A 27,039-nucleotide genomic window follows, 5' to 3' on the forward strand; every position below is an offset into this window, starting at 1 on the left:
GACATACAGTTAACTTTCCAGGTTTAAGTCCTTTCATTGAGATTGAGTGAGAAAACAAGTTAGTCTAGGCATCAGAAAAATGTCAGGTTATATACCATACCAGACTAGTACAATATCTAATTGTAGTTTTCAAGGACGGAATGAATGTTTTAATGAGGTTATGGACAGCAGTTTTAAAAGCAAAGGCAACAGTACAAGAGGAGGGGACAGCAGTTACAATATGAGCTAGTAGGAACAGAAGGAAAAGAAACAGTATGGAACTTGTGTTGATATTAGTTTAATATTTTTATTAAGAAAAGCCCAGGAAACATATTGCTTACAAGAAAGAAAACCAAACGCTTGGGTATGAGAAGAGAATTGTATGTAATTTTTTGGATAACCTTAAGATAGTTGCTTTTAATTTTTGTGTAATACTTTCCCTTTATTTAAAGTTAACCATGCCAGGACTTAATATCTATCCTTATTTACACCTGAACTAATAAGGCAACAAAATACCTTACATTTCAGTCTTAATTTGGCTACACTTTCAATTAAAGTGACAAATCTATGGGCATGATATACATTGAACACACAATACAGATTGGTTGATCAAAAATAAAATGCACTCCAAAGGATCGAGACAGAATTAACAGTGGAGACAGTTGTTTAGGATTTGGATGAGTTAGACGTATCGCAAATGAATCTAACAAGTCTCAAAAAGAACACTTGCATTCTACTGTATTTGTTGCAACTACTTTAAAGAGTACTAATGCACAATGTGCAGCTAACATTCCATGTAGATACTTAACTGTGCTATTAAGGACTGAATGGAGTTCACCCGCTGAAGTTCTCAGTCCTAATTGATTCGGGCTGTTCTTGCATAACTTGTAAAGGTCAACAATGAGCAGGGGCTGTTGCATTTGAACATGATGTGAAAATTCGTTATCATAATAAATGAATAAATAATTGGAGGTGACTAAGAATTGAAAAGAACATAAGTTAACACTTTATAACTTGTAATAACATTTGTTGCCTGTAGGGAAAGATTATCAAGTTTCATCTTGTGTGTAATTCACACATCATTATCCTACACCCTTTCCTCTGACGTGTTCTAATTAAAATAATTTTATAAAGGACAATTTAATTGTGCACTATTGTCTATTTAAATTCTTTCATTTCCCTTGTGTTGCACATCTGTCTACAATTTCACTTACACTTTATCTGGTAATGGACCATAGTCTGCATCACATGCCTGACTGAGGTCATATTGCATTGAGCTTGGGTATCCCATGGAAGCATAATCCAAGCAAATCCTAACTTGCCTCAATACCCTTAAATTTATCAGGTAAATGATGAATCTTCCTCTAGGCAGTCTTGAGATCACATTGTCACAAAAATTAGGAGCAAAGATGGCCAGCCCCTCAAGCCTGTCTTGCCATTCAATATGATCATGGCCTAAACTCCCCTCTGTGCCTCTTCCTCATATCCCTCAATTCCTTGATCTTTCAAATATTTATTGATCTCCACCTTAAATATAATAGGGGGTTGTGTCCTAAGCTGCCTCCTTTATTCTCTGTATACCCATGACTATGTCACTACCCATTGCTCCGATCTGCTCATTAAATTTGCTGATGATACTACACTGATTGGCCTAATCTCAAATAATAATGAGGCAGCCTACAGAGGAGAAGTCATCACCCTGACACAGTGGTGTCAAGAAAACAACCTCTCCCTCATTGTCACAAAAACAAAGGAGCTGGTTGTGGGCTACAGGAGGAATGGAGACAGGCTAACCCCCATTGATATCAATGGATCTGGGATTGAGAGGGTGAACAGCTTTAAATTCTTCGGCATACGCATCACCGAGGATCCCATGTAGTCTGTACATACCGGCTGTGTGGTGAAAAAAGCACAACAGCGCCTCTTTCACCTCAGACGGTTGAGGAAGTTTGGTATGGGCCCTCAAATCCTAAGAACTTTCTACCGGGGCACAATTGAGAGCATCCTGACTGGCTGCATCACTGCCTGGTATGGGAATTTCACTTCCCTCAATTGAAGAACTCTGCAAAGAGTGTTGCGAACAGCCCAGCGCATCTGTAGATATGAACTTCACACTGTTCAGGATATTTACAAAGACAGGTGTGTAAAAAGGGCCCAAAGGAACATTGGGAACCCGAGTCACCCCAACCACAAACTGTTCCAGCTCTATCATCCGGGAAACAAACAGTACGGCAGCATAAAAGCCAGGACCAACAGCCTCCAGGACAGCTTCTTCCACCAGGCCATCAGACTGATTAATTCATGCTGATACAATTATATTTCTATGTTATATTGACTGTCCTGTTGTACATACTATTTATAATATATTGCACATTTAGATGGAGGCATAACGTAAAGACTTTTACTCTTCATGTTTATGAAGGATGTGAGAAACATAGAAAACCTACAGCACAATACAGGCCTTTCGGCCCACAAAGTTGTGCCAAACATATCCCTTCCTTAGAAATTACTAGGCTTACCTATAGCCCTCTATTTTTCTAAGCTCGATGTACCCATCCAAAAGTCTCTTAAAAGACCTAATCATATCCACCTCCACAACCGTTACCAACAGCCCATTCCACGCGCTCACCACTCTCTGAGTAAAAAACTTACCCCTGACATCTCCTCTGTACCTACTCCCCAGCACCTTAAACCTGTGTCCTCTTGTGGCAACCATTTCAGCCCTGGGAAAAAGCCTCTGACTATCCACATAAAGTAATATAGTCGATTCAATTCAATTCAATTCAAATGATCAGGGCTCTACCACCCTCGGGCCCAGAGAATTCTAGAGATTCTTTGTCCCCAGAGGTAAGAAATTTCTAGCCATCTCAAGCAAAAGCAAAAAAGTGTTGGAGGGACTCAGCAAGTCAGGCAGTATCTATGGAGGAAAATCAATGGTTTGGACCAAGAACCTTCATCAGGACTGGATGAAGGGTCCTGAAGTGAAACATTGATTGTTCATTTCCCTTCATAGATGCTGCCTGCCCTGCTGAGTTCCTCAAGCATTTTGTGTGTGATACTCAAGATTTGCAGCATCTGCAGAATCTCATGTGATTTCTGTCCATCTCAGTTTTAAATATTTAGCTGCTGAGCTGATGTAGAACCCACTGACTCTGCTATAGATGAAGTAAATGCTTGACTGACTGAGTGGGTAGATTGGCAAATGGTACTTTCTTTCTACCATTCACGCTGGGCTCCTGACAAAGGAACTCACTTCTCAGTGCCACAATGAATGCTCTTCCTCCATTTTGAGAATTCACAAGGGTAAGGCTTCCCACAAATTGGCAATTTTCCATGGAGGAATTGAAAACTTTCTGGAATAGTCTTCTCTGACACACCTCCCTGGGTCTAATCATAAAACTGGCTGTTAATTTGGAAAATATTTTAAATATATTGTATCAAATATTAAAAAAGGAGCAACCAATCTGTTAGTTGGACAAAGGCAATTGAGAAAATTCCAGAATAAATTATATGATGTCAAGACAGAAAGTAATAATTTTACTGAAGAAGGTCAACATAGATTTATGAAAATGAGATCATCTTTGACTAATCTATTAAGGTTTATTTTTAGCAATTATTCTTATGTGCAGTAGATAAGAGAGAACCAGTGGATGTAGTGTATTTGGATTTTCAGAAGCACTTTGATAAAGTCACAGAGAGGAGGATGGTAAATAAGGTTGCACCACATGGAATTGGGGTGGTGGTTAACAGTTAGAAAATTTAAAGTAGGAATAAATTTATTCTGAGGTTAATGGGCCATGAATCCTGAATTCTCACAAAGATCAACATTTGCTGCCCCAATCGTTCTAAATTTGCATTGGTGATTTGGCTGATATAATGCCACTGTTTATTGATGACCACAAACTAAATGGGTTGAGACTTTAACAAATGAGAAAATCTGCAAATGCTGGAAAGCTGAGCAACACACACAAAATGCTGGAGGAACTCAGCAGGCCAAGCAGGATCTATGAGAAAAAGTACAGTCAACATTTTGGGCTGAGACCCTTTGGCAGGACCGGAGAAAAAAAGATGAGGAGTAGATTTAAAAGGTGGGCGAGGGAGAGAGAAACACCAGGTGATAGATGAAACTGGGAAGGGGAGGGATGAAGTAAAGAGCTGGGAAGTTGATTGGTGAAAGAGATACAAGGCTGGAGAAGGGGGAGTTATATAGGAGAGAAGACTATGGAAGAAAGAAAAGGGAAGGAGGAGCACCAGAGGGAGGCAATGGGCAGGCAAGGAGATATGGTAAGAGAAGGAAAAGGAGATGGAGACTGGTGAAGAAGAGAGCAGTAATGGGGGTGGGGTAGCTGTTACTGGAAGTTTCAGAAATTGGTGTTCATGCCATCAGACTGGAGGCTACCCATAAAGTGTTATTCCTCCAAGCTGATTGTGGCTTCATTGCAATAGAAGAGGAGGCCAAGGGTTGACATACCGGAATAGGAATGGGAAGTCGAATTAAAATGGGTGGCCACTGGGAGATTCAGCTTCTCCTGCCACTTCGCTGAGCGCCTTTTATCCGCCAGAAAAAGCTTCAGGAGAATATATATAAAGTTAGATGTGAGGGCATCAACTCGGAAAATGGAGCCACACTGTAGGGAAAAAATATGAGATGGTCCGCTTTGTTCGGTAAAACACAAATACCGATTACTTTTTAAACAGAGACAGATTTGAGTAATGTTGATGTTCAGATAAACCTTGATGTTCTTGTATACAAGTAGGTATGGCAGGCAATTAGAAAGGCAAACGTAGCCTTTATTACAAGAGAAATTGAGTACAAGGATAATGAAAACTTGCTGCAATTATGTAGGATCTTGATGAGAGCGCTCCTGGGGTGCTGTATACAGTTATAATCTCCTTGCCTAAAATAGGCTATATTTGCTATAAAGGATGAGTAAGAAGGTAGACTGGTTCCTGGAATGGTGCATCTATTATTAGAGGAAAAATTGAGTAGTCTAGGCCTGCATTTTTAAGAGTCTAGAAGAATGAGAGATGACATTTAAATATATATTTTTTTTCAAGTTACCAACAGAAGGAATGTTTAATAGTAAAGCAAAGGGTAATTTACTTTACTTTCCCCAAGCAATAAGGCTGATCAAGACCTCCACCCAGTAACCCATCCCTCCACACACCCCCTACTAACAGGACTTCATCATTTCCTGTTAGTCACCTATGTGTTGACACTCAAGTGCCTAGCATCACTTTATAGACATACAATCAATCTGTTTATATAAGCAGTCTTATGTATTTTATTTATTGTGTTCTTTATCTTATTGGGCTTTTTTGTGCTGTATCTGATCCAGAGTAACAGTTATTTTATCTCTTTTACATTTGTGTACTGGAAATGACATTAAACAATCTTGAGTCCTGAGTTGGTGTTACCACACCAGGTAATAAGACTGTTTCCCTCTAGGTCTGGTGGTTTGAAAGACAGAAGCAACAAAGATATTTTAGTGAGACCTATTGATCCAAATAATAAAAACAAAATGAGGGCTCCCATAAAACTGCCCATGTGTACCAAAATAACTTCTATGCCCACTTGAGAGGTTAGATGATTTCTTGGTTTAATATTTTATCTGAAAGGTTGTTCCTCTCTGTCTGCAGTGCTTACTCAGTCAATACCGCTGTGTCAGTCTAGATTAGTTGTTTAAGTTTCTGGGTCAGAGCCTGAATCCACATGTACATCAGAGACCAGAGTGCTATCACATAGTTGACACTTAGCTGTTTTCAGGTTAGGGATATAAAGACAGTTTAAATGAATCCCAGTAGCTGTCATTCATCAAAATGACACTCACATTAGCACTAGTTTTTACGGATACCAGTACTTAATGGACCTTTTCACTTTAGAGACCTAAGCTCCAGACGAACCATTATAAGGGAAGTTCTTTGAAGGCATTTGTAACACTATAATTAATTTAATGGCTAACTTTAGGATTTGGTTTAAAAATTCTGTAATTTATTTTGTATGTAGTTATTTTTTGCAGCTACACATTTTACAATTCCATGAATGCAAAAGTAAAGACAATATTGAAGCAGCAGGCTCTCATTTGCACATGTCTTCCCAATTTCTGTGGAATAAATTGCTGACTTCTCATATTTTTTAGACTGTTAAAAGCTTTGATCAGGAGATCTTATTTCCATTCCTGATGTGAACAGCAGAATCAGATTCAGCTGTTTGTTACTCAAGTTTGAACTATTATTCATTGATTTATGAAGAACTCCTTATACATGGCTTTTTCACCAAATCCCTTAAATATCTTTGATTATTCAAAATATTTTCATATCAGTTCTAACATTAACAGTTGGCTTACTGCCGTTCGCTATGTTTAGGAAAGTGTATAGAAGTGGACTAGGAATCAAGGATGAGGAAATAGTAGTTTCTGTCTTCATTCAGGGAAAGGATCAGTTACTGAAAAATGAATTAAATACCAGCTTCCAGAGTAGCACCCACTTTTCTATTTCATGATTTGACATCCTACTTGGCAAATGAGATATTTCATATAAAGAAATCCCATTGTGCATTTGTTTTAATTATGTCTAAAATGATAGACACTGAGGAAAAACTGGCTAGTATTCCTCAACCCAGGAGATTGAACTATTTGTTTCTAGAAGAAAAAAAGTCAAGACTAATTTGCTGACTAGGTCTCATTTCTCCTGACCTGTGTTTAAATGTGATTGTTGGAGTTTGGCACATAATCTCGAATACAATTATTTTGGTACAGTTGCGTTAGTTGTTTCTAGATGGTTTTCAAAATATAGCTTTGCTATTACTCCCACATTATGCTTGCAGTTCCCATAATTACTGCACAAATATTGCTGGAGAAAAAAAAGCGCAAGTATCTTTCTTTTCTCTTGTTCCTTCTGACTCACAACTGGTGTCAATTACAAAACACTCAAGATGTAATAGTCCTAGAACACCCTCTGGTTAAAGAAGTTCCTTCTCATCTCTGTTCTAAAAGGTCATCCTTCTGGTCCTCTGGTCCTAGTCTATCCCGTTATTGGAAGCATCCACTGCACATCCACTCTATCTAAGCCTTTCAATATTGGGTGGGGTTCAATAAGATTCCCCTCATTTTTCTAAACTCCAGCAAGTACAGGCTCAGAGCCATCAAGCACTCTTTGTATGTTAATCCTTTCATTCCCAGAATTATTCTCATAAACCTCTGAATGTCCATGCCTAAGAAAGAATATTTGCAATATTTCCAGTCAGTGATTCTATTAAAGACAGATTTTTCAATATCATAGGATATAAGATTGGTGTAGGAAAGTGATGCTCAGGTTAAAAAGAAGCCATGATTTTCATGAATGTTGAAACGGGCACGAGGGGATGAATGATCTACTTCTGTTTTAGTTTTCCATGTACTTAGTCACTTCTTGGTCTCTACATTATTTCTAATTTGCCAGATAGCTTATCCAACCAGTTTTGGATAAGCAGAAATTTCGGCAAACTAAACAGTGGGAATACAAGCTCTGTTCCTTAAACGTTAATTCTGTTTGGTATCCCTGACAACTGTCACATGATGCTTCAGGTTATTTGCTGTTTTGGTGCCACATTTGACCTCTGAGTTCTAGATCGCAGATTTCACTATGACTAAGACTACCTATTTTCTCCTGTTTAACAATGCCTAACTGCAACCATTCCCTCAGCTTATGTTTGGCTGAAATCTTCATCTATTTCTTTATTTCCTCTTTACTTTTCCATGCTTTGCTGGTCACCCTTCGATGTTCTAACCCTGCTAAAATCTGAGCTCATCTAACACTCTGCTGCCTTTGTCCTAGCTCTCACCAATCTACTTGTCCATATTTTTATGCTCACTGTCTCAATTTTAAAGGTTTAATATTATTCATTAATCCCTCCATGACTAAACTCTTTCTCTGCCTAATCTTCTGCAGTTCCAGAAGCCTCCAAGATACCTGTATTATCTATTCGAATTCCCCAAATATGCTCCTTAAGTGTCTTTGCCTCTCCTATTTCTATTTCCTCCTCCAAGACATTCCTTAAAGCATACCGCTCTTATCAATGTTCTGATCGCCTCCACTAATGTGACTTTATGTGGCTGGTGTGAGATTTTGTTTAGTAACATGTCTGTCAAGTGTTTAGTTCCTTTTTTTTGTCCCCAGTGAGGCACTATATATTGCCAAATTGTTGCATTTGTTTGAAAATCTATTGTATCTTCACATTTGTTTAAACCTGTTAGATGTTGAATATAGAAGAATGCAAGTCAACAATTACCTATCCACATTCAAATTCTTATTTGTTCCCTCTGAGACAGATGTTGAGAGATTGAATTTTGAAGAGTGTAATGTTCTTCCTCAAATTTCCATTTGATTCTCAGGCAGACAGACAGGTGCTTAGCTCTGTATACAGTTGCAAAGAATAAGGCTATCACAATCCACCCCTGTTACAAGGACTCTCACTTTTCGCTCTTCCAGGCATATTGTTTACAATTCAAATACTTTGAAAATAACAAATGAGTTTGGTGAAGTAATTTGAGATGTGTTCTTGTCTGTGTAAAAATAATCAGATGGAGCAATTATTAAACAATGTGATTCTTTTTATCCAGTTAGTGACCAGAGGCTGTGAAACAACAGAAATGACTCTGAGGAGAAATGGCCTTGGACAGCTAGGATTCCATGTTAACTTTGAAGGTATTGTGGCGGACGTTGAGCCATTTGGCTTTGCGTGGAAAGCTGGCCTGAGGCAAGGGAGTCGACTGGTTGAGATTTGCAAAGTAGCTGTGGCAACCTTGACCCACGAGCAGATGATAGACCTCTTACGAACATCCGTGACAGTAAAAGTGGTGATTATTCAACCGCATGAAGATGGAGCTCCAAGAAGGTAAAGAAATTGGCTTTCTGCAATTTGTCTAGTGATTCATGGTGTATGTCTTTTGACAGATGCTTTAAAAAAGTTTAGACATGACCCAAAAGCATTGAGAATATCTTTATCCTGTTTGCAAACTACAGCAAGGTGAACCAATGTCATTACTGTCTATAAATAATAAATTTTGGTAAAACAAAGCTTTTAAAAATATGACCTAATAAGACTATGAAATGTGCTTAAATCATTCTGCTAGGGCCATGCACATTATCTATGACTGGCATATTGTTTAAAAATAGGCAAATACGATGATTTAATAAGCTTTAAAAAGAATTATAATGGAACCTCCCCATATCAAGACCTGGACAATTTATGAAGAATTGCACCTGGAGCAATGCCTGTGGGTCACACTTGCATCACACTGCTTTTGCTTTAACTTTGCTGCAAAGGTGTTAAAATTGACACCTCTTCAATCACAAATACCATACAGAAGTAAGCTGTGGTTTCCTCTGTATAAATCTATAAAAGGAAATATCATATCTGGGCTAATTATGTGAGAATAAGTTCACGCATACTGAGAAAAGCTAGGAGCAGCTTCTTCCTTTCTGCCATCAAGTTCCTGAACAGTCTGTGAATCCATGAACACTACCTCACTATTTTTCCTCTCATATATACACGAATGTATGTGTATATATGGATGTGTGTGTATATATAAGTGTGTGTATGTGTACATATATATAATTCCATCAGACAGCATGCTAGAAGCAGCCAATGAAGCACTACTCCGAATTGCAACCTCCCACATAACTGAGACCAATAACCTGATCTATGCTTCGGCAGCAGCAAATCTAGAAAAGCTGGGCTACAAAATGAAATACGGTGGAGAATACTGTCATAACCCCCTGGAGACGATGATTGGAAGCCAAGATGAAAATCACAAGGGCAGAGGTCATCAGACTAACTGAGCAGCAGAACAGTGTGAAAATCAAAGACTCATCTTGGCTACTAAGGAAGTACAGAGGTATGTTCATAGCCGAAGCCCTGGAAACTGCCAAGCAGCAATTAACTGCTCTGGCTACTAGACTACAGAAGTACACTATGGACGCAGAGGCCAAGTGAATGAATGCACTCTTCTCCAAAGAACCAGGAAAAGTGCTCACAGATCTGGAATAACAAAATGTCAAAACAGCAACTGAGGAGTACTGGAAGAGTACATGGGAGAAAGAAGCATCACATAACACTAGTGTCCAATGGCTGGAAGACCTACAAGCAAACTTCTGCAACCTTCCAGAAGAAGAACCAGTCACCATCACTCAAGTAGATGGCCAGCAACAGATAGCAAGTATGAAGAACTGGACATCACCAGGACCTGACATGATCCACGCCTATTGGCTGAAGAAACTAACAGCATTACATACACGGCTGGCAGCTCAAATGAACCAGCTGCTTGAAGCAGGCTCCCACCCTGAATGGCTAACTCAAGGAAGGGCAATACTCTTAATGAAGAATCCTCACAGAGCAGCAACACCATCAAACTACCAACCTATAACCTGCCTATCAACAACATGGAAGCTCCTATCAGTCATCATAGCCACCAAGCTGAAGGAACGTATGTGTAAATTCCTGAGCCCTGTTCAGAAGGAGATTGGTAATGGAACCAGAGGCTGCAAGCACCAACTACTGGTAGACAAAGCAGTTATATGACACTCCAAAACTAAGCAAACCAACCTAAGCACAACCTGGCTCGTCTACCAGAAAGCATATGACTCATTGCCCCACATATGGATCCTGGAATGTCGGTCTCTATACAAGTTTGACAAAACACTAAAGACCTTCATCAAGAACTCATTGGGCTGTTGGAGGACAATGCTAGAAGTTATCGCAAAGCTAATAGCACAAGTGTCCATCAGATGTGGAATATACCAGGGTGATGTATTATTCCCCACTGCTTTTGTGCATAGGCTTGAACCCCCTCAGCCAGATCATCTCAAGGAGTGGATATGGGTAGTGACCATCAGCCACCTCCTGTACATGGTTGACATCAAGCTATGTGCCAGAAATGAAAGAGACATTGACTCACTAATCCACTTGACAAAGGTGCACAGCAGAGTCATTGGAATGCCATTTGAACTGGAAAAGTACAGCTGAATGGTAATGAAAAGAGGCAAGCTCATCGAGACTGAAGGATTCAAGTTACCTGAAGGTCACATACCAGGTGTACAGCACAGGACGTGGAAGGTTAAAGTCCCAGTGATGATAGGAACACTTGGAGCTGTGACACCTGAACTGGGAGAGTGGCTCGAACAAATCTTGGGAACACCAGCTGAGACCTCAGTCCAGAAGAGCACACTACTAGGAATAGCAAGGATACTGTGCTGAACCCCCACGCTCCCAGGCCTTGGGTAGAGGACTTATGATTGAGGGGAAAAACACATACACACACCACCCATATAGGGTGAGAAATATACATACATACACACACACACACATATATATATACATACACACACATACATACATATGTGTATGTGTATATAATAGAGAGAGAGAGAGAAATTTATAGTATATTTTTTGTATTGCACTTTATGGTGAAAAGGGACAATGCACTTTCCTAATCTACGCTATTGTGAAGGCGATGTCAGATGGTAAGGCTGAATGGTCAGGATGCAGGTATGGGAGGATGTGTGTAGTGGTTTTAATTAACTCACTGGAATTCTGTAGTGTGATTGCAACCCCTGAGCAACTCTTTTTCCAGCTATTAATTTCCTGTTGTACTTGAATGTTCTTTGTAGATTTTGTGCTTTTATTGTTAGTCAACCCTCCCACCTATCCCTGCTACTGGATGAAAAGGAACAGCCTTGCACTTGAAAATTAACATGTGAGCAGACAATCACTTTGCTATTCTGCTAGAGTGTACTGAATTCCCTGGTCTCCTCTTAAAACCAGTTGCCAGCCATGTTTCCAGCTCAGTCATTGTTCTGCATGGGTCTTTATGAATAACCTTTTGCACCTTTCATTAATGACCTGGATGAGGGGGTAGAAGGGTGGGTTGGCAAGTTTGCAGACGATACAAAGGTTGGTGGTGTTGTAGATAGTGTAGAGGATTGTCAAAGATTCCAGAGAGACATTGATAGGATGCAGGAATGGGCTGAGAAGTGGCAGATGGAGTTCAACCCGGAGAAGTGTAAGGTGGTACACTTTGGAAGGACAAACTCCAAGGCAGAGTACAAAGTAAACGGCAGGATACTTGGTAGTGTGGAGGAGCAGAGGGATCTTGGGGTACATGTCCACAGATCCCTGAAAGTTGCCTCACAGGTGGATACGGTAGTTAAGAAAGCTTATGGGGTGTTAGCTTTCATAAGCCGAGGGTTAGGGTTTAAGAGTCGCGATGTAATGATGCAGCTCTATAAAACTCTGGTTAGGTCACACTTGGAGTACTGTGTCCAGTTCTGGTCACCTCACTATAGGAAGGATGTGGAAGCATTGGAAAGGGTACAGAGGAGGTTTACCAGGATGCTGCCTGGTTTAGAAAGTATGCATTATGATCAGAGATTAAGGGAGCTAGGGCTTTACTCTTTGGAGAGAAGGAGAATGAGAGGAGACATGATAGAGGTGTACAAGATAATAAGAGGAATAGATAGAGTGGGTATCCAGCGCCTCTTCCCCAGGGCACCACTGCTCAATACAAGAGGACATGGCTTTAAGGTAAGGGGTGGGAAGTTCAAGGGGGATATTAGAGGAAGGTTTTTTACTCAGAGAGTGGTTGGTGTGTGGAATGCACTGCCTGAGTCAGTGGTGGAGGCAGATACACTAGTGAAGTTTAAGAGACTACTAGACAGATATATGGAGGAATTTAAGGTGGGGGCTTATATGAAGGCAGGGTTTGAGGGTCGGCACAACATTGTGGGCCGAAGGGCCTGTACTGTGCTGTACTATTCTATGTTCTATCTCGCTGCTTCCACATTGGGGCTGGTACTCTGGGCAGTTTTGCTGGCTTGTGATTTCAGATGTGCTAAGATGCCAACTGTGGTTACAGGTCCATGACACAATTTCCATCCTTGATTGCTCATGAGTTAGTGTAATTCGCAATAATTCCCTCCTAACTATGTCAGCACTTTTTTTTAAATGGCCATCTGCTTCAAAATCCTGGGTAATTGATTTGAATCCCATGTTTGTTGCTGGTGCTGCATTGAGATCGGTGATGAACAGTAAAGTTAGGCATTGTGGGATGGCCGCAGATGTGGCCATTCAGTTTGTATACACTTGTAATAGGCAACCTTTTGTTATTTTCCAAATTAAAGTGTTCTGTGCATTGTAGCATTTAGAAAGAAAATGCTGCCACCCGCAATTTACCAATCAACAAAGCACTGGAATGAGGGTGTCTTCAGCACAATGCACAATGCTTACCACTGCAAATTACCTTTGTGTCTGTAAAAGCAATAAGACTGAGAAAATCTGGATTTGTAATTTATATAACTCCAAGGCACACAGGAAGGTGAACAAGTAATAAAAAGGGTGTACCATACCTATAAAAATTTACAATTTTGTTAAATACCATGTGTGCCCTGTCACTGTCGTGCTCTTTCTGTGGTCCTTAAACTGCACAACTGATTTTTTTATGTAGAGATGCAGTGCAGAACAAGCTGTTCTTGATGTCCCTGCAGTATTTTCTTGACGGTGAATCAGTATCAAAATATATTTGTGTGCTTTTTATGAAGCCAATTGGTGTTTTTTAAGAGATACAGCATTGTAAAGGGCCTTCTGGCCCAGGAGCACAATGTGTCCAATTACAGTGCCTATAAAAAGTATTCACCCCCGCCCCCCCCCCGGAAGTTTTAATGTTTTATTGTTTTACAACATTGAATCACAGTGGATTTAATTGGGCTTTTTTGACACTGACCAACAGAAAAAGACACATTTGTGTCAAAATGAAAACAGATCTCTACAAAGTAATCTAAATTAATTACAAATATAAAACACAAAATAATTGATTGCATAAGTATTCACCCCCTTCAAGTCAGTATTTAGTAGATGCGCCTTTGGAAGAGTTTCAGCTAAAGGGTTTGTGGAAGAAATGTCGACTGTACTCTTTTCCATAGGTGCTGTCTGGCCTACTGAGTTCCTCCAGTATTTTGTGTGTGTTGCATGGATGTTCAGCATCTGCAGACCTTCCCTTGTTTGCGTTGAGTACAGGGTACAGAGTACAGGGATGTTATATTGAATTTGTATAATATGTTGGTGAGGCCTAATTTGGAGTATGATCTGGTCACTTACCTACAGGAAAGATATCACTAAGATTGAAAGAGTGCAGAGAGGAAATTTACAAGGAAGTTACTGGGACTTGACACAAGTTATAGGGAAAGGTTGAACAGGTTATGACTTTATTCCCTAGAGCACAGGAGAATGAGAAGAGATTTGATAGAGGTATACAAAATTATGAGGGGTGTAGATAGGGTAATGTAATCAGGCTTTTTCCACGGAGGTTGGGTGAGTCTAGAACTAGAGGTCGTGGGTTAAGGGTGAAAGGTGAAATGTTTAAGGATGAAATGTTAAATGAGGGGGGACTTCCTCACTCAGAACATAGTGAGAGTGTGGAACAAGCTGCCTCATTGTGGATGTAGGTTCAATTTCAATACTTAAGAGAAATTTGGGTAAGTACATGGATAGGAAGGGTATAGAGTTCTGTGGTCCAGGTGCAGGTCGATGGGATTAGGCATTTTAATAGTTCAGCATGGACTAAAGGGCCTATTTCTGTGCTGTAGTGTTCTATGACTCTATGGTAGAAAGTGTGGTCAGGTAAGGTTAGAAGAGAGCAAAACAACATAGCAGTGTGTAATCAGCAATAAAAATTGGAAATGCGTATGTATGCACACTTGGAGAGTCAAGTAGTCATGTTCTCAAAGTGTGAGTTTGGGTTCATTAGACCATATGGGTTATCCAAAAAGAATGTCACGTTGAGGAATAAAGACTTAATGAATTTGAATGAATTACTGGCTAGATGTAACACCTGTGCAGCACCAGTCTTATCATGTATGACTAGTCGCCGCACTCTTTAGAGAAAATCAAACTACACTAGGTACTAATAGGCCATCAGAAGAATCCAGTCAGGGCTCCTCCACCAATTTACAACAGATCCAGGGGAAGATGAGCAACACAGATAAATTAGAATCATCTTCTAAATGATGACGCCCACCTTTCCCTTACGGAAAAAACACGCAAAGTCTGGCTGACAGGCCTGACTGCAGCTAAGAAGATTGTAGTCCAGCGTTGGAAACCTCCCCATGATATTTCAAATACTCACTGGCTTCAGAGCTTTTTGGACATTTCTTACCTGGAACTTTCATCAGCAAGAGTAAATGATGCACGACCAAACACAATCTCAATGTGGACAAATTTGATATCAAACTTAAAAGATCTTTTGTTAAAATAGGAATGCTATGTCTGTGTATGTACTACTATTCAGTTGGTTGGTGGAGGGGAGAGGGATGGGGGGGAGAGAGGGCTGGAGGGGGGATGGTGATGAAGGTTGGGGGGTGGTTGGGTTAAACAGTCAAAATGTAATTGGGAATTGGTTGTACTGAATGTAATTTGTTGGTGTTGCAATAAAAATTAGTAATAAAAAAAAGAAGAATCTAGGTATTAGAAGGAGGCAGTGAATAGAAACCACACACTTCTGGAAATAAGGTTTTGTTTATAAGAAAAAAAACAATATGTACAAAGTATTTACATGAGCGAGAACAATTCAAAATTCAAACATTCTGTTTAGGTTCCAAATCTTAGATATCAACAAAAGCCAAATTCCTGTTTAGTTAGAATCGGTGATATTCATTAGGATAACCTTTATTACTCCAGCTTCTCTAACTAATTAGAACTAGTGTTACCCCCTATTTAAAAGTTGACAGACTTAACTTTCCTTTTTACTTATCCCTAGGTGGTTAGAAAACCAAATATAATTCCTATTCTCAAGTAGTATAGTTAACTTCAGTTTCAGTTCCGGGCAGTATATCTACAAATTTAAATTCAAATTCAAAAATTATATTTACACAGTTTAACACCCTTCACAACAATTATCCAACATCACAACTCCTAAACAAAGTAAATCTCATTCAGTAACATCAAAGTCTTTGCAAAAATAATTAGTTCTTGCGGAAAATCAAATTCAGATTCTTCGGATGAAAATAAACTTACACATCCAACCGTATTAAATCCTCTGCGTCATTACATGTTTTGTTCTGGCACTGGTTCTTCATCCTGGGTGGCTCGCCATCGTGTTTCTTGGTTCGTTGGAATGAAATAGTTGATCATCCACAGAAAGTCAATTCACAAACTTGTACAAAACTTGACCAACTGCCTTGGTATGATTTTGTAGAACTAATTCTCGACTGCACAGTAGGGATTTTGGACACTGGTCTCTGCCGATGTTGTCTCGTTATAGCCGTAGCTTCAATAAATCTTTTATCGCTATTGTCTCTTCTCCAGGGGTTTCACCCTGAGGGTTTCACATTAGTAGGGTAAAGATACTCACTACTAATTCCTCTCTTAACAGTTAATGTCTTCAGATCCTAATCGTTGCTGTGTTTCTCTCCTTGTCCGTCAAATGTCCAGCCCGCCCTGCCCTCATACAGCGTTTTTTTCCCCATATTTTTTAAAAATCGGTAAACCTCGTTTTCATCCCTCCGCAAGTAGAACTTTCTAACATTACAATTTTGGGTTTAATTAGCCTAGGTTACATAGAATACAATACTATGCATAGTGTTGGGTGTCCTGAAACACAAAAAAACATTAAAGATACAATGAACTATGTCATGGCCAGGATACATATAAGAGAGCTCAAATACAGTATCACCATCTTACATTGGTTCACCTGATCAGTTGGTAGTCTAATGAAGTGAAGCTCAGAGCAGAAAGTGCGGATAGGTACAGTCTTTCTCCCAGGGTACAGGAGTCTGAAATGGGTGGGCATAGATCTAAGGGGAGAGGGGTCAGATTTAAAGGGGATCTGAGGAGTAAGTTTTTCAAAAAGAGCATAGGCATATGGATGGAATAGGCTGTCAGAGGATCTATCTGTACATGAAGTTACAATTGCAACATTTATGCACTTAGGTACATGAATAGGTAAGGTTAAAGGGAATGGGTTATGGGTTAAATTCAGGCAAATGTGGTTAGCTTTGATAAGCACCTTTATTGGCATGGACTTTGTACCACAGGACCATTTCCCTGCTGTATAAATCTTCCTCTAGGATTACTTTCTATCTTTGGAGAAAACAGACTCAGGGAAGAATATTAGAATCATCTAGTGTTGCAATGGAGAATGATGCCATTTAGCCTATCATTTCTGTTATATATAAGGTAGTGTTCATGGGTTCAATGTCCATTTAGAAATCAGATGGCCGAGGGGAAGAACCTATTCCTGAATTGCTGAGTATGTGCCTTCAGGCTTCTGTACCTCCTTCCCGATGGTAACAGTGAGAAGAGGGAATGTCCTAGGTGATGGGGAGAGGGGGATGCCACAGAGGCTAGTACTCAAGATGGAGCTGACTAATTTTACAACTTTCTGTAACGTCTTTCAGTCTTGTGCAGTAGCGCCCCCCCAGACAGAGATGCAGCCTGTCAGAGTGCCCTCCACAGTACATCTTTAGAAGATTTTGAGTGATTTTGGTGCCAAACCAAATCTCTTCAAACTCTTGATGAAATATAGCCACTGTCTTGCCTTCTTTATAGCTGCTTCAAAATGTTGGGACCAGATTAGATCCTCAGATATTTTGACACCCAGGAACTTGAAATTGTTCACTTGTGATTAGTTCATGTTTCCTCATCTCACCCTTCCTGAAGTCCACAATGAGCTCTCTCGTTTCACTGACATTGAGTGCAAGGTTGTTGCTGCGACACCACACAACTAGTTAGTAAATCCTGCTCCCGTTTGCCCTCTCATCTCCATCTGAAATTCTACCAATAATAGTGTATCATCCGCAAATTTATAGATGGCATTTGAGCTATACATAACCACACAGTCATGGGTATATAGGGAGTAGAGCAGTGGGCTAAGCGCACACCCTTGAGGTGCACCAGTGTTGATTGCCAGTGAGGAGGAGATATTATCACCAATCTGCATAGAATTGAATACACAGTCAACATTTTGGGCAGAGACCTTCATCGGAACTGGAAAGAAAAGGGGAAAATGTCGGAGTAAGGAGGTGACTTATTCTTGTCCACCTTCTTATTCTGGCATCTTCCCCCTTCACAGTTCTAATGAAGGGCCTTGGCCCGAAACATTGACTATTTGTTTATTTCTATAGATGCTGCCTGAACTGCAGAGTTCCCGCAGCATTTTCTCTGTGTTGCTCTGGATTTCCAGCATCTGCAGATTCTCTTGTGTTTATCAATTATTACCACTCTCTTAATCCTTCTACATATTCCTGTATCACTTTCTGCTTCAAGTACTGCATTTTACTTCCACCACGTTGCTTAATGATATAATCCAAGCATAAAAACAATGTTTTTCCTCATTTTGCCTCTTGATTTTTTTGGCAATCTCCTTATCCCTGTGTTCTCTAGTTACTGATTCTTCCGTCATTGGAATTAGTACCTCTGCACTTACACTTCTTAAACACTTCAAGATTTTAAACATCTCCTATCTCTTCTTAGCTTTTCCTGCTTTAAGAAGAATAACATCCAGTTTTTCATTGTGACAGTAATTTTGCTCTGACACAATCTTTTATGGCCTTCCAAAGCCTTCTATTCTCTCAAAAGCAATAGAGCTTCCTGTCTTTCGTCTTTTTCCTGTTTATGAAACCGAGAAACACATAAGTTTTTAAACTTGTCTTCGTACATAAAAGTTCCCTTATTCCTGCACCCACTTCAAAATTAAAAGGTTTATTAATATTCTGCAGAATGACTGGGGAAAACTATTTCCTCTGATTGCAAAGATAATGAAAGGTGTTGCCAGTTTAAAAGAGCTATTGACAGTGAAGGAAGAGTTTAGCAGAAATTTTAGATGCATGAGAGGTTTATTGAAGCGTGCAAGACTTTAGAAAAGGGAACCATCACCTCTTTTAAAGAAAGTAAACAAATACTAAAAGGAAGAGCAAAGCACAATATAATTATTTGCAGAGTCAGCATAGACATTAAGGGCCAAATGGCCTCCATCCATGCTATAAATTTGATTGTTTTGTTCCCAGGTCATTGAGTGGACTATACTGTTCATTTGCCAGAATGCTTTCTTAACCATGGGGCAAGGTTTCACAAAGTATTTTATTGCTTTAGTCTTCTATCATAAAATGACTAAACCACCATCAAAATAGAGAGGGACTTTTTTTTTAATATAATTTGTGATGTGAAGCAATTGCTTTCAATTCTGTTCGTAACTTGATTGTAGAGATATGACAAAAGTCCAGTTTATGGAGATCTGGCAGCTGTGTAATGAAGCCCAGACCTGGGTACTTGTGGGGGGCGGGGGGGGAAACAAAGTCATTTGCAAGGGATTTTCATTAAATATTTAACAGCATGATGTCATACCCTGCAGAGTGTTAATCTTAAATTGTATGTGCTCCAACCATAATACCTGAATGAAAAAAAAATTGAAAATCACTTTCTTCCAATATTAAGTTTGTGTGGCAGTAGTTTCTTCTGAAAATGGGAATTCAATATAGGCTTTTATTATTTAGATTTGAGTTTTCTACTGAAGCAGGTCTTTTAATAAATATGCAGGGAGCAGAGACCAAGACTAATTAAAGTATTACTTTAACTATAAAAGACATATTTTGATCTCAAAGTGTCAGAAAGACTGGAAGCCTGTGGTCTCACTTAAAGAAGAGATACTTTCACATTATTGCCATAAGTTGGTTCCAAGGATAGAGGAGGTAATGTAACAAGTACCCTCTTTGTTATTATATTTCCAAAATTTTTGTGTAAAATGTATCTGTACCTAGATCCTTTGTACACTTACGTACATGTTTTTGCTGTGTGTGTTAATTGTTTTGTGTCACTTGTGCATGGACACCACCTACCTGCAAACTGCCTTTTTCCAAAAGCTCCCTTATAGAAAGCGCTATGGGGTTATTAAAACAAAAACTTCACACCATCTTAAAAGGTGCCCCCCCCAGGCAGTTAATCTGTTCAATCATTCTAATTAGCCTTCCCCCATCACAAGTCTATCTGTTCCCCTTACATAGTAAATACTTTAAACCATTTTATATTGTAAATACATGCTGGTATTTATGTATTTGTCTACATTTTATTCCATATCTGTAATATAACCTCTATCTTTATATTTTATATAATTATTTATTCTTTATAATTGTTGTTGTTTTTATTCCATGTTGTGCCCTGACACTACACACTACAGCAAATTCCTAATACATGTAAGTGTATATGATGAATAGAGTTGATCCTTGATTCTTCATCCACCTGACCGGATTTACCCACATGAACTGAACTGTTTTACTATCTATCCCCAGTCCTACTGACTGTTTTCTCTTAGGTATAACTGTTATCTTTAGAAACATTAATAAAGGCACATCTAATGCAAATATCAAGAGATTGGGCATGGACTTTGTGAGTAATTATGAAGGATTCAGAAAGGAGGAAAGAAAAGGAGATTAAGAAAGGGGTTGGAATTAAAATTAAAAGCAGCACAAAAATAGGTGCAATAAATAAACAATTTTATTCAGTCATTATTCTGATTCCAGTTACTCAGACCCATAAATACCATTTCTGGGAAGCATGTTTGGTCAGAATTGAGCCACTCCAGTTTCATAATTATTTTCCTCAACATTGTGTGCTATCGTTACACTGTTTTTTTAAAATATTGAGATTCTTCATACCAAAATCCTCAGAACAGGTTTTCAGGGTTTCACCTGTACTATTACAATGTTTGCACAGCTGCTGGTTCTAAGCCTTGCAGTTGCGGCCTCAGGATTCAGCCATTGAAGAGATGGGCCCCCAAAGCATCCAGCTTATTGTCTCAGGGTAGGTTCTTCCATTATAGTGCAAGGCATGAAGAGTGTTCCCAAGGGCCCTGAGGACTTACCTGGGCTGGTGGAGAAAGCTGCTCACTGTAGGCACATTCTTTATGCAGGGAAGGTCACAGAAATACTTAGACTATGAACACAAGAGATTCTGCAGATGCTAGAAATTTAGAGCAACACATACGAATGCTGAAGGAGCTCTGCATACTAGATCATACTAGAGACAAATTGGCACTGCACTATTACCGACAGCCTTTGGACAAGTTTTACTCGGGTTCTTATGCAAGTGAAAGTTATACAAGAAAATTGGGGTGACATTTTGCATTAGGTACCAGGAGGCCCAGAAATGGGTGCAATATGGCCTATTCCTAATTAAACCTATTTTCAATCACTGTATGTCTATTCTACAGCTTTCCGAGGGAAAAAAATAGTCATCTATATCAAGTCCTCTGAGGAAATGGGGTGTAGTCGGGTTTATATACTGCACACTTTATTTTGCAATTTCCTTGTTCAGTGTTTAACAGCTGATAATATTTAGAGCAGCTGAACAGATTGTTTTGCACTTAACCAGTGCTCCATTTGTTCATTTCTTAGTATGACACCGTGTTCTACACACCTTTGAATAATAAATATATATATGTTTTCACTATCAAGCATGATTCAGTATGGCAATTCCAAACCACTTATTATTTTCCTTGTTTGAGGGTTTAGATTAATCTAAAATATAATGTAATAATCTTGTATATGGAGGCATTTCCAATGTACAATCTTTATTTCTTATTGTCTCTTCTTTGTGGGTATGACTATATTTTCTGTGTTTATTCTTTCATTTGTAAAATGCACCTACTTTTATTCTATGTTTCACCATGTCACTTCATACCATGCCTCTCTTCCCAGTGATTCAGACCTTGCATTTGTGCCACAAGTCTGGGAGTCCTAACACTGCACAAAATGAATTATATGCACATAATAGTGATCTAATAGAAAAACATTTACTATGTGAATGTACATATTGTGTATGAATATTGTGTATGAATTGATCCCAGAAGCTGAGTGACACAGTCCTCTCTTAACTGACTGCATTTGCTGCGAGATGTTTGTCTTTGGCAAAGCTACTTGCAAGAAAGACTGGTGGCTTCACTATGGTTCATTTGGTTACATGGAGAATTTTAAACTATTTCATTAGTCAATTGATAGACTGTGGAAGGAAATAGTTGCTGTTTTGAAAACATAATCTGAAAGGCAATTATGATTAGTGCTGTGTACTGAGAGGGAAAGTATCTTAACCTTGTGGTTCAGTTCATTTTACATCTGTCTTTGTATGCAGGCCATAACATTAGATATATAGTTCATTCTGTTCCTTTACAGTTTAAGGAATTGTTTTCCTAAGGGAACTGGAAGGTACACACACAGCATTAGTACAGTGTCAAAGCAGTGTTCAGCTGAGAGATAGTATTTAGTAGACTTTATGTATACTATTCTCTTTAAATTTATGAATATCTGCCGCATGGTAAGCATTTTTATTGCATTCCTGTAATTTTCATGCTAACTAACCCATTATGAAGAAACAAAACTTTCCATGACACAAACCTTCACCGCATTGATGAATTCCCAACCTACGAAGAAATGCCCCAACCTCTTGTTAAGTAATATGTAAAAGATTCCATACATTGTGATTCAGAGAAAAAATTAGAAAATTGAAGTCTTAATAAATATATATTGGAACATGGAGAATACTATGGAGAGCATTCTAATTGGTTGCATTATTGTCTGGAATGGAGGGGGTTGGGGTTACTGCACAGAATTGGAAAAAGATGCAGAGGGTTGAAAACTCAGCCAGCTCCATCATGGGCACTAGCCTCCCCAGCATTGAAGATATCTTCAAAAGATAATACCTCAAGAAGGCGGCATCCTTAAGGACCCCATCACCCAGAACATTCCCTCTTCTCATTGCCACCATTGGGGAGGAGGTACAGGAGCCTGAAGACACTTACTCAGCGTTTTAGGAACAGCTTCTTCCCCTCCACCATCAGATTTCTGAAGAACCAACCCTTGAGCACTACCTCACTATTTTTGCTCTTTTATATATATACTGTATGTTTCTATTGTTATTTATAGTTGGTAATTTATAGTATTTTATGTTTTGCACTGTACTGCTGCTGCAAATCAACAAATTTCATGACGTATGTCAGTGATATTAAATGTGATTCTGATTCTGACAAAAGAACAATGAAAACCAATTCAGCTCTGCGTTGATTGAAGGATTGTGCCATGTCCAAATAACTATTAAATTTCATACCAGGATCACACTACAAAAAGAAACTGATCATCACAAGGTGGTTTGGAAGATCCTGTGAATGTAAAATTATGCAAGAGCAAGCTCGATGTCTCTAAAACTGTTAGGGAGGAACGTATAAGATTTCTCTTCATACAAAGGATAATTAGAATATGGATTGTTATACCCAAGAGTTTATTTAAACAGACAGGACCCGTGGTATTTAAGAGCTAATTAAAATGCCAAAGAAAAATAATACCCTGTGGAGGAGGAACAGGGAAATATGATTCACCTGATTGGCTTTGAAGTGATGCTTCTCCATTACAGTCAGTAAGGCCAAATAGCTCCACTGAGCAATAAATTGTTAGTAATGGCTAAATCTTTACATTTGCTAATAGTCAAACTGACCATCTAGAATAGCTGAAAAGCAACATTCACAGTACAGCAAAGCTTTTGGGAATGATTTACAAAAAAATAATGGCGTCTTGGCCTCCAGTGAAGTTCGTGGAGCCGGTAGGAGGATATCAGCAAGTTAAGAGAGAAGTAGGCTCCAGTGAATTGAATTCATAGAATTCTGTACAACAATAAATTAATACAGCATCAGACATGGATGAATTAGTAGAGGCAGTCACGTAGCAAGAAAATTAATGAATAAATTAATAAGGAATGAATAACTACAGCAGCAGACAGGAGTGTGGCAATCAATTATTAGAGCCATAGGTCGCACCAGCAAATGAATAGAGAAAACAGCCACATGAATCCATTCGGCCTGCTGTTGATCTAAGATTGGGGTGAGGTTTCTATGGCGGCAATGGTTAGGAGAGCAGAACGGCAAATTTGGCGTTGATAGACGTGGGAAATGTAAAGGCAGCCTGAGTGTTGGAAGATTTAAAAGTGAGGTGTAATCTCTTCAGCACAGTATTTGGAAAGCATGTACAAAGTAGATTAGAGTCACAGAGTTTTACAGCACAGAAACAGATCCTTTGATCCACCACATTTATACCAATCCTATGCCCTGTTTACTTGAACTAGGTCCATATGCCTTGCATATTTAATGTCTGCCTAAATGTCTCTTTATCATAGTGATTGTGTCTGATTCCACCACCCCCTCTGTATATAAGCATGCATATACTCTCTTCACTGTCCTCTTTGCCTGCGTTTCTACTTTGAGAGAGCTGTGGACTTCAGCTCCAAGATCCTTATCAACATTCCTTAGCACCCTAACATTTTCTGCATAAATTTCTGCATTCTATCCCCATCTGATTTCTAAAAATGCATTCACCTTCCAACATTCACCTGTTGGGATGCAATTCCATCTACCAAGCTCTGCATAACTTTCCATTTGTTTCCATCTATACCCTTCTGGGGCATCAGCCATACTAGTTAAATCTCCTACATTTGTATTCACATCATCGATATATCACACACAGTGAGAGTCCTAGTCTTGATTCCTGCAGTACACCAGTTGTCACCAATTTTATTTCTTGAAACTTATGGGACTGTGACCACCACTTTCAAATCATTACCCAAAATAAGATCAACTACTGCCTTGTCTTGAAATGGACACTGTATATTGTCTCAAAAAAAGAATTTCTTAGATACACTTGACAAATTCTGCCCCACCTAAGGCCCTTACACTAAGACAATCGCAGTCAATGTAGGGAGCATTAAAAACCTTCCATTGCTTTAACTCTATTGCTTTTACATATTTCTGCAGTTTGTTTACATATTTGTACCTCTAATTCCCACTGACTATTGTGAGGCCTGTGGTCTAATCTCAGCTAAGCAACCCACCCATGTATAGGTGATCCGTTGAGGATATCCCCTCTAAGTATTACCATTGTTGTTGTTCCGTCAATCACCTTGTGGCGCATCGGGTGGCATTTTTGCCGCTTCTGTAGTATTTGAATTTATTTTATGAGGCCAAGTAGCTAGTCTGATGCTCAACCCAACATGGATGGAAAGTGTGTAAGGAGTTGGCTGGATTCAAACTCAAAACCATTCGCCTTGAAGTTCAGTGCTGATGCCACTACACTAATGGCCAGCAATCATTGCCATTAAGTTCTCCATAACTGGCCAGCAATCATTGCCATTAAGTTCTCCATAACTGGTATTATGACTTCCCTTCTGTCACATATGAAATCTTTTGTACCCTGGAACATTAAAATGCCAGTCCTCCCCTTCCCTTAACCATGCTTCCATGATTGCAATAACATCATAACCCCAAGTGCTGATCCATGCACTAAAATTATCTGACTCAACTGTAAGTCTCGTTTGTTTAAAGTAAATGTATTTGATCTTTTCTGCCCTCCAGTGCTCCCTAGCCTGACTCAGTCTACTCTGCCCCTGGACTTGAATAATTTCTTCTCTTTATTTTTACTTAATAAAAGACATTTGCAGTTTATTTAAGAAGAAGTTTGACTACAGAATTATTCTAAACATGTAAATTCCTGCAAATTTTGCAGGATAATAATACTATGCCCCTCTGTTGGTGCTAGAAATTTATTCCCCTCCTTCCTCTACCCAAAGAGCATGCTGTTTTTTTGACTCCTTGTATGCAGTAGATGATGATTTTAAAGAAACTGATCTGGCTCAACAGAGAGCAGGAAAATCAAGATGGTACTATATCTGGGAAAAATTATCTCAACACAGAGCACCTGGTAACTAAATTGTGCAATTACAGCATGATGTTTACGTAAGGTTTGCTGTCATTAAACAATACTGTCCAAAAGATAAGGATTGGCTTTATTTGTCACATGTACATCGAAACATGTAGTGAAATGGGTTGTTTGCATCAACAACCAACACAGTCCGAGGATGTGCTGGGGACAGTGTATAAGTGTCGCCATGCTTCCAACATTCACACAACTTACTAACTCTAACCCATATATCTCTGGAATGTGGAAAGAAACTGGAGCGTCCAGAGGAATTCCATGCAGTCATGGTTAGAACGTACAAACTCCTTACAGACAGTGGCGGGAATTGAACCACAACCTCTTTCTTACAGCTGGTACTGAGAAGCAGAATCAGAATGAAATACATGATATATAAATATAGAGAAAAAAACTGAATTACAGTAAGTGTATATATATATTCCTGAAATGCTGAGTGTATGTACCTTCAGGCTTCTGTAGCTCCTTCCCAACAGTAACCGTGTGAAGAGGGCATGTCCTGAGCAGTGGGGATCCTGAATGATGGATGCTGACCTCCTAAGGAACTGCTCCTTGAGGAGTCTTGGATACTGTGGAGGCTGGTACCTGTGATGGAGCTGACTAATTTTACCTATTTCGATTGTGCAGTAGCCCCCCTCTCCCCCATACCACCATATCAGATGGTGATGCAGCCAGTCAGAATGCTCTCCATGGTATATCTGTAGAAGTTTTCGAGTGTCTTAGATGACAAACCAAATCTTCGCAAACTCCTGATGAAATATAGCCGCTGTCTTGCCTTCTTTATAGTTGCGTCAATATGTTGCATCCAGGTTATAATCTCGGAGATACTGACACCCAGAAACTTGAAAATGCACACTCTCTCCACCTGATCCCTGTATGATGATTGGTTTGTGTTCCTTCGTCTTACCAATCAGCTCTCTGGTCTTGCTGACACTGAGTGCAAGGTTGTTACTGCAACACCACTCAACTAACTGCTATATCTCGCTTTTGTACACCCCTTCATCACCATCCAAAACAGGGGTCCCCAACCTTTTCCGCACTGCGGACCGGCTGACCCGGGACCCGGGGCGGGGTGGTAGGGTTGCCGACGGACAAGAGTAGCAGTCAAATACATTGTGTTTACCCCAGAAAGACTACAATGACCATGAAGCCTTACACGGGCACGGGCAACTGGCGCATGCGTGTACCTGAAGATTTTTTTCTAAAAATTGTTTTAGGTGATTCTGTTTGGGGGGGGGGCTGTTAATCACGAACGGAATATAGGTGATAAGTGGCTAATACAATCAATTT

General features: G+C 39.4%; 1 protein-coding gene across 3 annotated transcripts in view; it reads left to right on the plus strand.

Annotated features, from left to right (window-relative positions):
• Nucleotides 1-27,039, plus strand: part of LOC134341524 (signal-induced proliferation-associated 1-like protein 2) — a 521,779-nt gene that overhangs the window by 343,629 nt on the left and 151,111 nt on the right. For all 3 annotated transcript variants that reach the window (XM_063039398.1, XM_063039402.1, XM_063039409.1), the window contains exon 10: nucleotides 8,580-8,854. In XM_063039398.1, coding sequence (XP_062895468.1) covers nucleotides 8,580-8,854 — 275 coding nt within the window. The remainder of the gene's footprint in view (nucleotides 1-8,579; nucleotides 8,855-27,039) is intronic.

This window comes from Mobula hypostoma, chromosome 2, assembly GCF_963921235.1.
Source record: "Mobula hypostoma chromosome 2, sMobHyp1.1, whole genome shotgun sequence".
Taxonomy (NCBI): Eukaryota; Metazoa; Chordata; class Chondrichthyes; order Myliobatiformes; family Myliobatidae; genus Mobula; species Mobula hypostoma.